Below are 14,786 nucleotides of genomic sequence, written 5' to 3' on the forward strand. Positions count from 1 at the left end.
ACTTGTGTCAAAAATCACGATATGATGTGAAGTTTTTATTGTATTTTCCTTATAAACAAATACAAAAGGTGGTTTGCCTCCTATTATGTAAGTCCAGTAAAGGACTGCATCAAAGGTAGGCCTATGATAACAGGCATGAGTGAAGGAAAGATTGTTGTCAGTAGTGGGCGCATAGCATTCTGGGATAGAAAAACAAAGCGCTGAATTTGCAGCCGCCAACAGGCTTCCCGCTGAAGGGATGAATAGCTGCAATATCAACAGAAAAATAAATTAGTTTTACTTTTTTTGTAGTCTTTTACATGGCGTGATCTCTCTAGCCCACTAAAGGCGAACGTGTGTATGATATGCTTGGATGAATAAAACAGAATGTTATTCTAAGCACACGATGAGACTTGCAAGCTAGCTAGCTAGCGTTAGCTACTCAGTTGTCCATTAGTTTTTTTAACGGAGCTGTTAGCACATATGCCCGCTACGAACTGGATTGTTATTCGTCTCAACTCCAGATATTCTTTCCTTCGTTCCGCTTTGTTTGGTAAGATCACATTTCCATGTTTCTATTGTGATTATAATGGTTATTGTCCAGCCTTACTGTCACCAAAATGACCTGGGTGTATCATTGGTAATGAGCTAACTAGCGGCTAGCTAGTCACACCACACTTAGTTAGCCATCCAGCTAAGTTGGCTTTGACGTTACTGAGCTCTGCTGCCAGTGAACCTGATCAAATGGATCGAATGGTATTGTCCATTGTCCTTGTTGTTACGCAGTCACTATAACCGCAAGTTTTACGGAAATTATCTTGGTCAGTGCAATACTAATATTTGCGATTCGGTAAAGTTAGCTGATTAAGATAGCTTCTGGCTAGCTCGCCTTATTTAACTCCTATTTGAAACTCGTGTTTGCATCTGAGAGAAGATCCCAAACGACATTAAATGGGTCCATTTTCGGAGTTTTGAGGATAGATATCTAGTTTGATCATATACACTCATTACATTAACACATAATCATACTACTGCGTCATCGCTTAGCTCAATATAGATGCTTCGTATTGACAACTTCAACCAACTCAGATGTCAGATTTTAGCTAGCCTAGCCAGCGTTCATGAAGCAAACAAAACATAGCCTACTCATGTGGACAGTCACGCCCCCTTAGCAATCTTCCGTTGAAAACAATATAGGAAATCTGTTGGAATATGCTGTAGTTTCAGCAAATACCATTTGTTGAATTTGATCTGCTATATTGAAAGCACTATGAAGAATAATTTGAATCGTCAAAATATGAGAAGACTACTGCCCCACCTCTAGACTCATTGGTTGAAGGGTTAATATCTGCAAAAACATTCTGTAAGCCGATTCCTTTGTCAGAGTTATTTTACTGCCCTGTATTAGAATAGTACAACTTCCATGATGTTGAGAGACATTCGCCTATAAAAATGGGATGTCAAATTGGCCTTAACTTTCATTGTAGATTATTATAATGCCAAGCCACGGACCCTGATGGGTCTCAGGCCCTTAGGGTGCACTTTCAGTGGAGCTACTTGCGTCTTCTTGACCACTTTTCTTTCTTGCATTACAACACAAGACATAGCATACTCATGCTGTAATGGGCCACCATTAATTATCCACAGGGAATAGATGCATTACTGGGATTTTGTTTCCCTTCATTTTATGTTTAGCTTTCATTTTTAATTTAGTTTATACAAGGCACGATACAGTACAGCAAAAATCTGACATCTGTAACAGATACTCTTACCCATACTTACCATCACTTACTTAACTACAAAGACTCATGTTGAGCAATGATCTAGTTATTCAGCACCCTATCATGCGCTGCTATGCAACCATAAGGTGAAAACTGAAGTCCATTTTAAGCAGTGACATAGGTAGTACAGTAGCAAGATTATATTCAGGGCTAGAAAAACAGTTTTTGTTTTTACTTTGCACATGGTTTCAAGCTAGACAGATCCCTGTTTTGGTTTTGTTGCTAATTTAGTGACGACTTAATACTAGTTGTCCTTTTGTGCCGGAGGCCCTGGCAGAACCTCAACCACTGACCAGGGTTATGTAGCCTGTCAGACTCAGTGTCTCACAGAGGGGTTTTTTAGTGGTCAAAAACAGTGCCAACAGCAAGAATGAGCTCTTTCTGTCTCCTTCAGTTGAACAGTAACACTGTGAACAGGTCATTAACTTTATCTTCTGTATCTGTTCAGTTATGAGTTAAGGCAGAATAGATAAAGCTCCCTGCAAAGTCTCATTGAGATGCCAGTTTGACTTCCTTTTTCTATCAGATTTTGTCAGAACCAATAAAACCAATGCTCAATAGGTGATGTTGAGTAGCCATCAGTCATGGTACAGAACTGAAAAAGAGCAATCATTAGCCAGATTTGCAAAACTGTCCTGAACTTGACAAGCCATTCAGAAAATCTGTTGTACATGAAGATTGTTGTTGAAACACAGCTGCTCTTCTTTAGCAATCCTCCACCTAGAAGATTTAAGTAGGCCATGCAATTTTGGGTTTCTCACCAGTATTTATAAGTAGGACTGTATAAATTACCTAGTACACTACCATTGGGGAGTTGGTCCACATAAGATAGTGGAACACTGTGATATGAGAGCAAAAATTCAAATCATAAATGTTTCAAGTCTGCTTAAGTGCTGCTCTTACGTAATTGTCTAACTCACATATATGGTCATACTGGCCATGATAGCTGATATAAATCAGAGCCTTGCGCAGACACATGACACAGCTATTTTAGGTGTTAGTCATCCTTATTGCATCTGGATTCCAGTGTACTGAAAGAGAAAAGACATCGCCTCACAAAGGTTATAAGATAACACTTGTTATGACACCTGGCCATTTTCTAATCAAGTAAACACTTGCAGATTTGCAATTTGGATTTTGAAAACACACAAAAAAAGATCCTATTGATTTGGAATGATAATATTTCTTGAAAGGATTATACATTTAGTAATGCAATACAGTCATGGTATGACAATACAGATTTTCAGAACACACTGTGAAGGCCTTCTGCTGAATAGCTAGCATGTCTACTCTGTTCTTTTACAACACAGTTTTAATACAAAAAGTAGCCTACCATTAGTAAGACAAAGACCCTCACTGCTGAACTGAGCACTCCTCCATCTGTCTCTGAAGACCTATAAAGTTGTTGCCATTAAGGAATGGACTATGCCCTTCTGCACATCTCAGAAATATTATTTTCCAAAGTATTTGGCAAATCACTCTGGATTGGAGTAAGTTCATTCCTGAAATGTGCAAGGTCTTGTAATGGTAAACTTTAAAGTGCATGGGTCAGGTAGCATTATCCTTTTTGTAAAAAAAAAAAAAAAAGATATATATATATATATAGAGAGAGAGATATCTAGATAAATAGATAGATAGATATCTAGATAGATAGATAGATGACAGGCCCCTACGTACACCGTTATGCCTGAATTTAGACAAGTGTGCTGCTGATTTCTCGCGGCCTGTCATGTGAATCCAGGCAATGCTATGTAAATTCCCAGCAGATGTTGTGTGAGAGATTTTGTTTGGACTCGAGAGAATTACAGAGTCAAATGCTGCGAGTGTTTCAGGAGTTAGTCATACGTCAGCGTAACTGTCGTATGAATTCCAGCCGGGGGTTGAGTTACAGTAACCATCGATACGGACAATCCTCTTGCAGCTTTGATGATTAATACTATGCATTTGGTGTTTCGCTCACGTTCCCAAGGACAAATTTACAACGGTTTTCTGTTCCATCTAACCATTACAGCTGCTTTTGTACAACCAGTCAAATAACACACAACCTACACATTAATAGGTGAAGTCTGCTACTCTTTTTCGTCATATCATATACTGTCCTCATACCAAGTCTTCTACTACGTATTTCTGTTTTTGTTTTGTTGGATTAGTGGCCTAAATGATTTCGTCTGTTTTTCACTGTACTTTTTTTTTTTTTTCAATTACACCCTTCTTCTTCCGCCGCCTCCTCCAGCAACACTCTAGGCCAGCTGTTTATGAGACAACAAGCATTTTCATCAAACTTCAGTTTTTTTGTTTTAAACTGTTGACGCGTTTGTAAGGGTATTGACTGACATATCCTCATCATTAAAGGCTGAAACAGGCAAACATTGCATCCAGAATGTCAGGGAAACTTGGAAAATGTTTCAAACGTACTTACTTACTTCTAGTAATATTTGTGAACAGAAACCATTGAGCTCTCAATTACATTATAGAGTCATAAAGTTCTAAAGACAGGTCTCTAAACATATGTCTAGTGTGCATTGTACACTTCCATGATTAGATTGTGATTCCACTGTAAACTCATCTCATTTCTGTAATGATACACTGCCTCCAACTTGTTACTGATGAGACTTATGGTTTTGTAGGATCACTACCCGTTTTCACCGGCCTGAAATATGGGAATTAAGACCTTTACCCACAATTCCCCTAACCACAGTCAGGAGTTGCTGGACAAGTTGAACATCCTACGAAGTGAGGGTCACTTCTGCGATGTCACCATCCGTGTGCAGGGCCAGCTCTTTCTGGCTCACAAAGTGGTCCTCGCCTGCTGTAGTGACTTCCTGCGGGCCAAGCTCATGGGGAAGGCCGGCGAGGACGGCCGGAGGGAGGAGGACCGGCCCGCTCTCGACCTGCACCACGTGACCGTAGCGGGCTTCGCGCCCCTCCTGGAGTACGCCTACACCTCCACGCTGTCCATCAGCACGGAGAACATCATAGACGTGCTCGCCGCCGCCAGCTACATGCAGATGTTCGCCGTGGCCAACACCTGCTCGGAGTTCATGAAGTCCAGCATCTTGTGGAACCCCTCCACCGCGGGGGGCAGCGGCAGTGGCGGCACGTCGGGGCCCGGCCAGGATCGGCCCGGGCCCCAGGATGCCACCGAGGGCCAGACGGGGTGCACGCTGGCCCCGCTGGACGCGCTATCGCCCTCCCCCGTGTCCTCCGAATGTAGCATGGTGGAGAGAAACATTCCTGTGTGTCGAGAGTCGCGCCGCAAGCGCAAAGGCTTCTCCAGTCCCCAGCCAGCGTCATCCTCCTCGCCACAGGTCCCCAACCCATCGCCGTCCTCCTCCTCCTTTCCCGAGAGTTCGGCCCCAACCATCGATCCGACCCTGGCCTTTAGCTGGACATATCCGTTTGGCATGGACAGGCGCTTCACCACAGAGAAAGCCAAGCTGCCCGAGGGGCTCCTGGAGACGTCGTCGGGGCCCGGGCCCGACCCAAACGCGAGGGCGCTGGTGGAGTACCTGGCCTGCGAGGGAGCGCGCGCCATGAGCATGGCGGGCGCGGGGAGTGGCGGCACCGAGGAGGAGGAGGAGGACGGTGTGCGGGTGAAGGTGGAGCGCCTGAGCGACGAGGAGGTGCACGAGGAGGTCACGCATCCGGTTAGCGCCTCCCACAGCTCCCTCAGCGACCAGCAGACTGTCCCCGGCAGCGAACACAATCAAGAGGACCTCCTCATCAGCCCACAGTCATCGTCAATAGGTATGGACACACACACACACTCTCAACAGCCCACAGTCATCGTCAGTAGGTACACACACACACACACACACACACACTCTCACACACACACTCACTCTCACACACACACTCTCACTCTCACTCTCAACAGCCCTCATTATATCATCACACCTGAAGTCAGTGATGACTATATAGATAGTGAAACCCCTAATGAAATATAACCATGGCCCCGGTTCATCCACTGGTCAGCCTCCATGACTGTAGATGTGTTCTAATAAAAAATCAGCACACTGAGTCGGGAACAATGACGTCATCCTCTTTCATTTTGATTTCAAACTCATGTGCTGGAGTACAGAGCCAAGACAACAAAAACAATATGTCATGCCCAAACGCGTGGAGAGCATGCCTATGTAAACATAGTACGATGCATGCATTCCACGTTACTCTTAGTATTAGACGAATGACATTGGATTTGCATTTTTGGGGCACATGCCCGAGGTTCCGAAATTGGTTGCCCGGGCACCCGGGACAAAATGTTTCCAGTTGCCTCAACTCATCATACGCGTAAGTTGCCCCGTTGGACAACTAGGAAAACGAGACACGTTCATTTTCCCCATTCCTCTGATCCTTTCGCCCCGTCTTCTCTCTTTAGTCCTCTATTTAGTGGGTTGAAAGGAAATATTTGCGCTAATAATTCCTGCTAAAAATTACTGTTAGCCAATGACAAATGTGTTGTTGTTGATGCTCCTTTGAAAGTGTAGTTGCTTGAGTGGAAAGAGCAGTTTAATTGAGAATGTGAAACTTTATATCGTTGAAATGTTTTGAAATTGTGGTGTATTTAGTGTAGCTCATGTTCTTTGAGGTAGTTATGAAGTCAGCGGAGGTCAATCTGGTGTTTTTACATGATGGCATCATCACTAAAAACAAAAAGGTACAAAATATTTTGCAGCATTCAAAGTACCTTTAAGAAATCATTTAGCAAATCCTGCACCAGGATTGCACATCAGGCAAAATGATAAACTGTCAGGTTATTCAAACATAACAGGTACTTTCAAATTAATATTAGAAGGAGAACCTCAGAAAAACTACATAGGAAATAGAACATCTACACTCTAAGTCTGAGCAGCAAATTTGGGATGTTAGTTGTCCAGCGGACAACCATATGAATTCAGTGTTTGTTCGCCCCTGGAATGTAAACTTGGCCGATGTATTTTAAACTTACTGGAACAGTGTTACTCGATGCATACCCTCTCAACGGTGACTGGCAGATGCTCAGGGAAGGCTCTTTCTCCACAGGCTCCATAGACGAGGGAGTCACAGAGGGACTGCAGTCCATTCAGGGGACGCCCAACACCACTGGTCACATGGAGGACGACGAGAGGCAAGACTTTTTAACTTAACGTTTGTTTTTACAGAGTGTCCTTTTACAACGTCTCGCTTTTATAGTTTCACGAAAAAGACCCCTCCGAGGAGAGGGATAATTTTTTTTCATTGTTCCTGTTTCCATCCTTTCCTCACTTATACAATGTCCATAAAGAGTGGAAGCTAATGTGATATTGTCGTGGCTTTTTAGAGGGGCAGCCTGGCTGCCAACAGGCCAGAAGCTTTTTGGCCGGCGCGCTGGAAAGTACTTGGATCTCGAGTTTTGTGTTGGAATAATGGCAAAAAAATGAATTGTCATGATGCAAAACAAAAGGGGAAAGAAAAGCCCCAGTCGTCTAAGCCAGTAAAGCAGTTGTTTCTTTTCTGACCTTTTTTTAATGCATGATTGAAACCTTGCTGATCTTTTGCAGGATTAAGAAAGGACACAGTAGAATTATGAAGCGATACACTGTTTTAAATCAGACCTGGCAAACGCAGTAGAATACCAATTTAGGTAAACAAGTTTCAGTTTGCTCGTCCAGAAACTATGAAAGCGAGGCAGAGGGATGTGAGGCTTTTCTTGTCTGCTAATAGTTTTGCCGTCTTTCGGAGAAGCACATCTGTTTGGCGTCATTTCCCACATAACATGGCGGTGGCTCTTCTTTGTATCCCCAGGCTGGAGAACGTCCAGTACCCCTACCACCTCTACATCAGCCCGTCTAACCGGCCCGGCATCAAGGGACCGGCACGGCCTTTCCAGTGCCCCACATGCGGGGTCCGATTCACCCGTATCCAGAACCTCAAGCAGCACATGCTCATCCACTCTGGTGAGCAGTTTAATGCCGATGTGCTGCAACTACAGCGTCCCAGTTTCACCGTCAGCTCATCAGTTCTGTCTTCATCTCCCTGTCTAGCTCTACATCTTTGTGTGATATGTATATGTGTCTATCTGCATATATGTCTGTCAGATTCACTGAGGTCACTCTGTGATCTAGCCATTACCGTGCACCATATACTCAAGCATGTCATTTTGCCATGGTCCCCATTTTGAGATTGCCTGCTCAGCCTTTTCTGTTGAAGCCACCCTCCCCTTCCTCTTCGGAGGTCAGTCCATGATGGCACTCTGACTCGTCATGACGCTGGTCCTCTCTCTGCCTCTCTCTGCCCCCCCCCCCATTTCCTTTGGCAGGCATTAAGCCCTTCCAGTGCGACCGCTGCGGGAAAAAGTTCACGCGGGCCTACTCCCTAAAGATGCATCGGCTGAAGCACGAAGGTAAACGCTGTTTCCGGTGCCAGATCTGTAGCGCCACTTTCACTTCCTTCGGTGAATATAAGCACCACATGAGGGTCTCCCGCCACATCATCCGCAAGCCTCGGATTTACGAGTGCAAAACATGTGGCGCCATGTTTACCAACTCCGGCAATTTAATCGTACACCTGAGGAGTCTCAACCATGAGGCGTCAGAACTAGCAAACTACTTCCAGACCAGGTGAGGTTTTTTGGCCAGCAATAGCACACAAAAAATAAAGAAACCTTCTTTTATGAAAAGATTCTTTATCACACAGGGTTCACACACATCACACAACAGCACCACCACCACTCCCCCATTTAGAACAGCCATTCATGTTCAGTAACCATGTACTGAAAAAGTTAAATAGTAAGTAAAAAAAAATATATATATATATATATATATTAAAAGTCTCAGTTGTTTCTATAACCCATGTGCCAGAGACTCAGTTGTAAACATGGTAAAAAGGAAATATGTTGTTCCCTAAATGCAATTAAATTACAAAAGACAGGCGTTCATGGTGGTGCAACATCTGGATGGCTCTTATCTGGATTTGTTTTACTTGCCAAAGGCGCACTTTTATCTGCATACGTTACAGCTGCACATTAGTCAGCTACGTCATGCTGTCAGGCCTCTCTTTTATGAAATGTCTTTTTAGCAGTGCCTTCATTAAATACCAGGAAAACATTCTGCTTCAGTTTATACTACGCAAACCATGACCTAGTTACTTATTTACTCTGTGAGCCAAGCTGTGTTGTCCATTGTATACCTTGGGTAGCTCATTGTGTTTTTAAATAACATAATAATCGGCTTCACTGTATAGGTCTTATGTAGTAGCTAAGTTAGTGAGTAAATGTCAAACAGAGATACCATACATTATTTGAGACTGGCTGGACTGATTGCACATTGATTCAACTGTAATGTTGTCACTTGAGCTCTTCTTATCTGCACTGAGCCTTCCTTGTTGTAGTGCAACAGTGGGCACCCTGAAATAGAGCCTTGTGATGTTAGCTTAGCCGCAGGCACGCGTAGCTCGCCGAGCCTCACTCTTTAGCCACGCTCCGGAGCTCCCCCCCTCGCCTGGCCTCTGCCGCCTGGCCGCGTCCAGCAAAAACAAACACCGGCCGGGCCGGGCTCCCAAGTGCAGGGGGAATGAGGCAATGCGTTGGCCTCCGCTCCAAAAACCTTAAACCCGCTCCGTCCACATCACGCGTCGGCGCGCTGGCAGGCGATCAGGCCGCTGCATTATGTGTTCCTGATACGTGTGTCTCACCGCTCTGATAACGAGGAACAGCCGCCGCCGCCGCCGGACCCCCCCTGGCGCCTAAGCCAGGTGGGCTCTGCCGTCTGGCTCCAGCCGCCCCGGCGTTCCTATATAGCTCCGTCCATCCATTTGTTCCGCAAGCAAAAAGAAAGAAAAAAATACCTGGAGGGGGAAACCTCAACATATGCAGATGTGTGTGTGTGTGTTTTTTCTCTACACAAGTGGGTTGTTTTCCATACCATTAGCACAGGCCAAGCTTGCTTTTATAGGCGTTTCTCCTCTTTCAGGGTTTAGTCGAGCAAGACGCCATAGAGGGAGTGTTTTTCCTGACAGGTGTGACGTGGCACAGTGAAATGACGCTTAGTGTGCTCTCTCTCCCTCTCTCCCTCTCTCCCTCCCTCCCTCCCTCCCTCCCTCCCTCCCTCTCTCCCTCCCTCTCACACTGCCGTAGTGAGTTCCTCCTCCCCGAGTACCTGAGTCAAATGCAGGAGGAGTCGCTGGGCCACTTTGAGATGACGGACCAGGCCTTCGAAGGTGGCAGCTCCTCTTCTTCCTCTGTCCAGATGCCCGTCATATCTCAGGTGTCCTCCACCCAGAACTGTGACCTCCTCCCCTCCATGGCCCCGCCCGAGGCCCCAGCGTGCCGGGGGGGCCAGGGACGGGGGGTGGCCGGGGAGGTGGTGGTGCTGTCGGATGAGCCAAAGACCAGCGTCGCCATCAACTCTCCGGAGGTCCTGGAGGAAGATGAAGAGGAGGATGGAGAGCAGGAGGAACGCACAAAGAAAAAAGCACTTGTCTCCATTACCATAGAATAAGATGTGACGCTCCCATATTCACTTATATAACACATACGAGCCCCTCTGAGTCCCAATACAAGAGTGCACACTGGATAGTGATTGTGTTGGTGGCTGGCAGTCATACTCCTTCTTCCCTTTGTTTGTTTTTTGTTTTTGTTTGTTTGTTTGTTTGTTTGTTTGTTTGGTTTTTATTGTTTTTTTGTTTTTTTTTACATGATTTAACGTGGCGTATTGTGATTGCATAGGAAATGACAGATGAATAACATACTTCCCATAGGAGCCATTTTGAATTACAGTACATACTCCAAGTGCACACTGGACTGTGATGCTGTCTGGAGCTGGCAACCTCAAGCATATTCCCGTTGCATTAAAAGCGCTTGTCTTTGTTGCTTTGTGACAGAAAAGACGGTGAACATTACCCTGAGATACAGAGAAACTTCCCCTCGCAATCATTGTCAACATTTGACATTTTGCTGACTGTGTTGTGAATTTGTTTTTAATTTTCTTTGGTGGGGGTTCTGATAATTGTGAGGATCTCACAATGCTAATTGTTAGAACATTTTATACATTTTGTGTTTGTTTGTCAGATGTTTTAAGTTCTTTTCAGTCTGGACTTGCTAAGCGCCTTACCCAGTCCTGTATAGGTAAACTGTACTGAATCCCTAGTGTGATAGATACAGATAGGCTTATGTTCCTCGGTTACTCTGAAGGCATTTGCCTTTGTAGATCATGTGGCATGGCCAGAATAAGGGACGGTACCACTGAGCAACACCATGCCCTTTTCTCATCCTACTCCAACCCCCTACCCTTAGTAACCACGGCCATTTTTCAACATGGCTTCAAGAGGTCATCCACAGACAATCTCCATGTGCTTGATTGATCAAAACAATCGTAGCCTAACAGTCGTGGCAACTTTATGCAGTTCACAAATGAAATTTGCATGGGTCAGAACGTCTATAGAGTTTGTGTGAAAACATTTCCACAGTTTTGAGTTCAAACATACATGAGTTCATGTGTAATGAAGGCGGTGGGAGTGCAGGGCTTCAGGTCCTAGTTAGCTGTCACTAGTGTCTTATTTTTTTATGTGGAAAAATGATAATCTCATACTGCAGTCTAGCCGAGTAGCATCGCATGACTAACTTTGTGTCACCTGCTTCTCTTGATGTGCACGCTGATGGAGCAGTTGGAAATGTTGAATCATGCCCATCTGTACGCTCATCCAACATGGAGAAAGACCAGTAGCTTGGCAGTAGTCACAGCTAACCTTGACCGAGAGGTTTCGTATGCGTCCTCTGCTGCACTGGGTATTCTGCTGCTGCAACACTGAGCACCCTCATCACCCATAGGTGATTGTTTTGATGTATGGACATGGTCAGTCTTGAATGTTACATGTTAAAGATACAGCAGAAGTGAAGTACATAACCTATTTCCAATTTGCAAGTTCCTTAAAAGACTATCTGAAAATGTGCCAATCTTTTATTTGTGCCTATTACTAGCTCCCATTAAGTCCTGTTTACTCAATTAGGAATGCAAGGATGTAATGATTTTGGTGACGTGAGAGAGCTTTTATATATATATGTAAATCCTTTAGCATTTACTTGACTTCTTTAGATATTTAATATACATATCTTTGTGTCTACCATTTGCACAGGGCAATCATTGTTAAATGCTGCTTAGTTATAATGTGATATTTTTTAATGTGATGTTTTCCAATATTTCAAGAAAAAAAAAGATATTTCTCCCTTATTGTGCAATACAGTTGTAATACAGTGTACATGTTTTGGAACACCATGTAAAAAAAAGAATGTATTGTAGGTTGTTCGAAATAATGAGCAATATGAAAGCGAAAGTTGTTAATATCGGAGGTGTTTGGCACTTCCTATGTTAAAAGAGTTATTTGTGGTTTGAAGAGGCCTGTTAACGGACTAAAATGTGACATTTCGGTTTGTTTTCGTTTTGCGCTTTTGTCTGCACTTTCAACAGAAGCTACAGGTGCAGAGGGTTTCCTGCAGTGCGGGAGGGGGGTTGGGGACAAACAGTGCAGTCACCCTCCCTCTGATGTCAAACTGTTTAATATCAGTCACTGTACTGTACCGTACTGCATACTGTATGGTACACTAAGCTCTATGCCTGAAAACTTTGCCTGTGAGATAGTATGAACGCCCTAATTTAGTAATGTGAATTGCGTGGTCGGTGCAGTTACGTTCATCTTTTCTAGCTTCTGGTGACGCACTGTCTATAAGGTTTCAAATATTGCAAATACCGCTGTCCCAGACCTCACTGGTGCTGGCATGCTTTCCCCACACAAACATATGAAAAAATAACAAAGAAAGAATACAGAAAAAACAATATAGCATGGTTTACTTTGTTGGCTGTTTTGTCAGATGTGTGCAACTACGTTTTTGTATACAGTAGTACATCTCTGTAAAATGCTTAAAAGCAAGAGGAAATGGTATTCAGATGTCATGACACATTTTAGTCTGTTTTTTTGTATTCGTCATCTTTCAAGTATAGAACTTTGTATATTTCTATTATCAATGTGAGTTTCAATAGTCGATGGATTTGAGCCTTACATCATACTATTCGCTTTGTGACAATGTCTTTAAAGTGTTTCTGTATAGTTTTATTTTCTAAAACCTGTTTTTAATTTGTAACTTGTGCCTTTGGATATTGAATCAGTAGTGCATTTTAAGTCTTGAACATCCATTGCTATGATTCACATCACAACTACAGATGATGGTAGTGCTCTAATGTAGCTTGTAACCTAAAGTATTTTTGAAGTGCTAAACTATATTTTGTTTGTGTGCGTTTTTATTTTAATATCTACAAATGTGGTGACTGTTTTTTGTAACTTTCCAATGGTTTTCATCTTGAGTTACTGTGCCGGTGTGGTATACTGAACAATGTTTTGTATAGACAATGTTTTGATTGAAAAAAATAAAGTCATGAATCTAACCATTGGCCTCAGAAGGGCAGTCCTTTACATGCTCACCTCCATTGAAAAGTAATTGATCCAGTGGCCCAGGTGTGGTGAGGGCTCAAGGTGAGAGTGTAGGACAGTAAACCGACCATATGCACTGGAAGAAGAGTCTTTGTGATGGGCCGACACTGCAAGGAGTACTGTGAGGGGGGCCTAGAACGAAAACATGAAGTGATTCACCAGCTTCACAAACAGATGATCGCTCCAATGGGGTGCGTGTTTGGGGGGAGGGATTCATTCTTTATGTTTGCCTTGGCATACCACGTAAGGTAGTGCGAAATAAGGCTACATGTTTTTGCAAACTCCAAACACCTGTTTATGATTTGGTGCGCTCTTGCCTCATGACCCACACGTCAGCCTTGTTGCACGTCCTGCAGGTTAGGAGAAGGGATGGTGGAAATGAGGTCAGAGCTACGAAATAGGTCACACTCCATCAGCTAGTTAATGGACACAGTTAAGTGGGTTTAATGTAGTCTTCACTGAAAATGACGCGTGCATAAAATATACTAGTATTAATCCTCAAGTAGGAACTATGCATCATTAAAGCAGCTTTATATGTGCCGATCTCTGAATTAGGTCAACCATTGTTTTACTCAAAGGAAGCTAACACAACTAATTGCACAAAACTCAGGAGAATGTACAAGACCATACCCTACTCAAAAGCATGTGCTTCCAACCCCTGCAGAACCCACGAAAGCAATGTTACATAACGGGAAAGGACCACCATCTCTTCAAATAAGAAAACTGACACGGTGCCAAGACTTTGTCGGAGAGATTACTTTTGCTGTGATGAATTGTGTGCCGAGTCAAAGTTTTCCATCATGTGACTACTGCTTAGTAGGCCCTAATACCTTATGCAGAGAAGGGCTCCAATGGTGCTGCAGTAATAGTAGAAATGGGTGCTTCCTTTAAACTTCACAGGATGTACGTCAGTATTCCTGTGTTCTTTAAGAATGCATACTGACCTGTATACTAGATGCTCTGTTTATTATCGTACGGTGTAGAATGCACTATATGGGAAGCCTAATTGACAACTCCGCAGGTATGAGTATCCAGCTGCTGGCTCAGCGCCGCTGCTGATTTATAGACGAGTTCACCCTACTGTGTTGTAAGGGGTTTCCATCATCCCTGCATGGGTTCAAATGCATTCCGCTTTCCCTAACAGAGCCACCAGGCTTTCTGCACAGACCCGGCATCCTTTGCACATTTTGTACTACACACCGATGGACACACTGACCACATTTGGGATGCCAACAAGTACCTGTGTTATGCAATGGCACCGGAGACACCTACGCTGCAAGACTGAATGGTAAGTGCTTCCACAGACTGTCACCAGAGACACGTCCAGTTTCAGCAGGGTTTCTTAGGCATACAGTTTCATCTGCCAAGACTGTTGTTGTCAGGATCAGTCTGGTAGAACCATCCACTAAACATTTTAGAGTGAGGGCCAATAAGCCGTGTACACAGCCAAACGTAGGGTTGTTAAATGAATGGATGTTATGTCACATGTAGTACATGACCGTTTCATCCAATGTATCAAGTCTGTCATAGAAAAAAGTGATCATCTGCATCGGACTTGGGGGTCTGGGAGCTAAATGACAAAGTATA

General features: G+C 43.9%; 1 protein-coding gene across 2 annotated transcripts; it reads left to right on the forward strand.

The window, feature by feature from the left end:
* Positions 1-16: 16 nt before the first annotated feature.
* Positions 17-13,153, forward strand: zbtb44 (zinc finger and BTB domain containing 44). 2 transcript variants are annotated; one of them, XM_012834811.3, is made up of 6 exons: positions 17-532; positions 4,388-5,507; positions 6,783-6,867; positions 7,524-7,675; positions 8,038-8,338; positions 9,853-13,153. In XM_012834811.3, exons 2-6 carry the CDS (start codon positions 4,418-4,420, stop codon positions 10,214-10,216), a joined length of 1,992 nt encoding a protein of 663 aa, XP_012690265.1. In that variant the 5' UTR covers positions 17-532; positions 4,388-4,417; the 3' UTR covers positions 10,217-13,153. The 2 variants fall into 2 exon arrangements, with proteins under 2 accessions (XP_012690265.1, XP_031428329.1); XM_031572469.2 differs by having other exon boundaries at positions 20-532; positions 8,038-8,121; positions 9,853-10,016.
* Positions 13,154-14,786: the final 1,633 nt, after the last annotated feature.

This window comes from Clupea harengus, chromosome 8 (genome assembly GCF_900700415.2).
Source record: "Clupea harengus chromosome 8, Ch_v2.0.2, whole genome shotgun sequence".
Lineage (NCBI taxonomy): Eukaryota > Metazoa > Chordata > Actinopteri > Clupeiformes > Clupeidae > Clupea > Clupea harengus.

Coding starts and splice junctions, on each gene's coding strand:
- zbtb44 (XM_012834811.3), top strand. CDS start 4,418: ATGGGAATTAAGACCTTTACCCACAATTCCCCTAACCACAGTCAGGAG. Junction 6,868..7,523: donor CACATGGAGGACGACGAGAG/GCAAGACTTTTT, acceptor TTGTATCCCCAG/GCTGGAGAACGTCCAGTACC. Junction 8,339..9,852: donor GCAAACTACTTCCAGACCAG/GTGAGGTTTTTT, acceptor ACACTGCCGTAG/TGAGTTCCTCCTCCCCGAGT.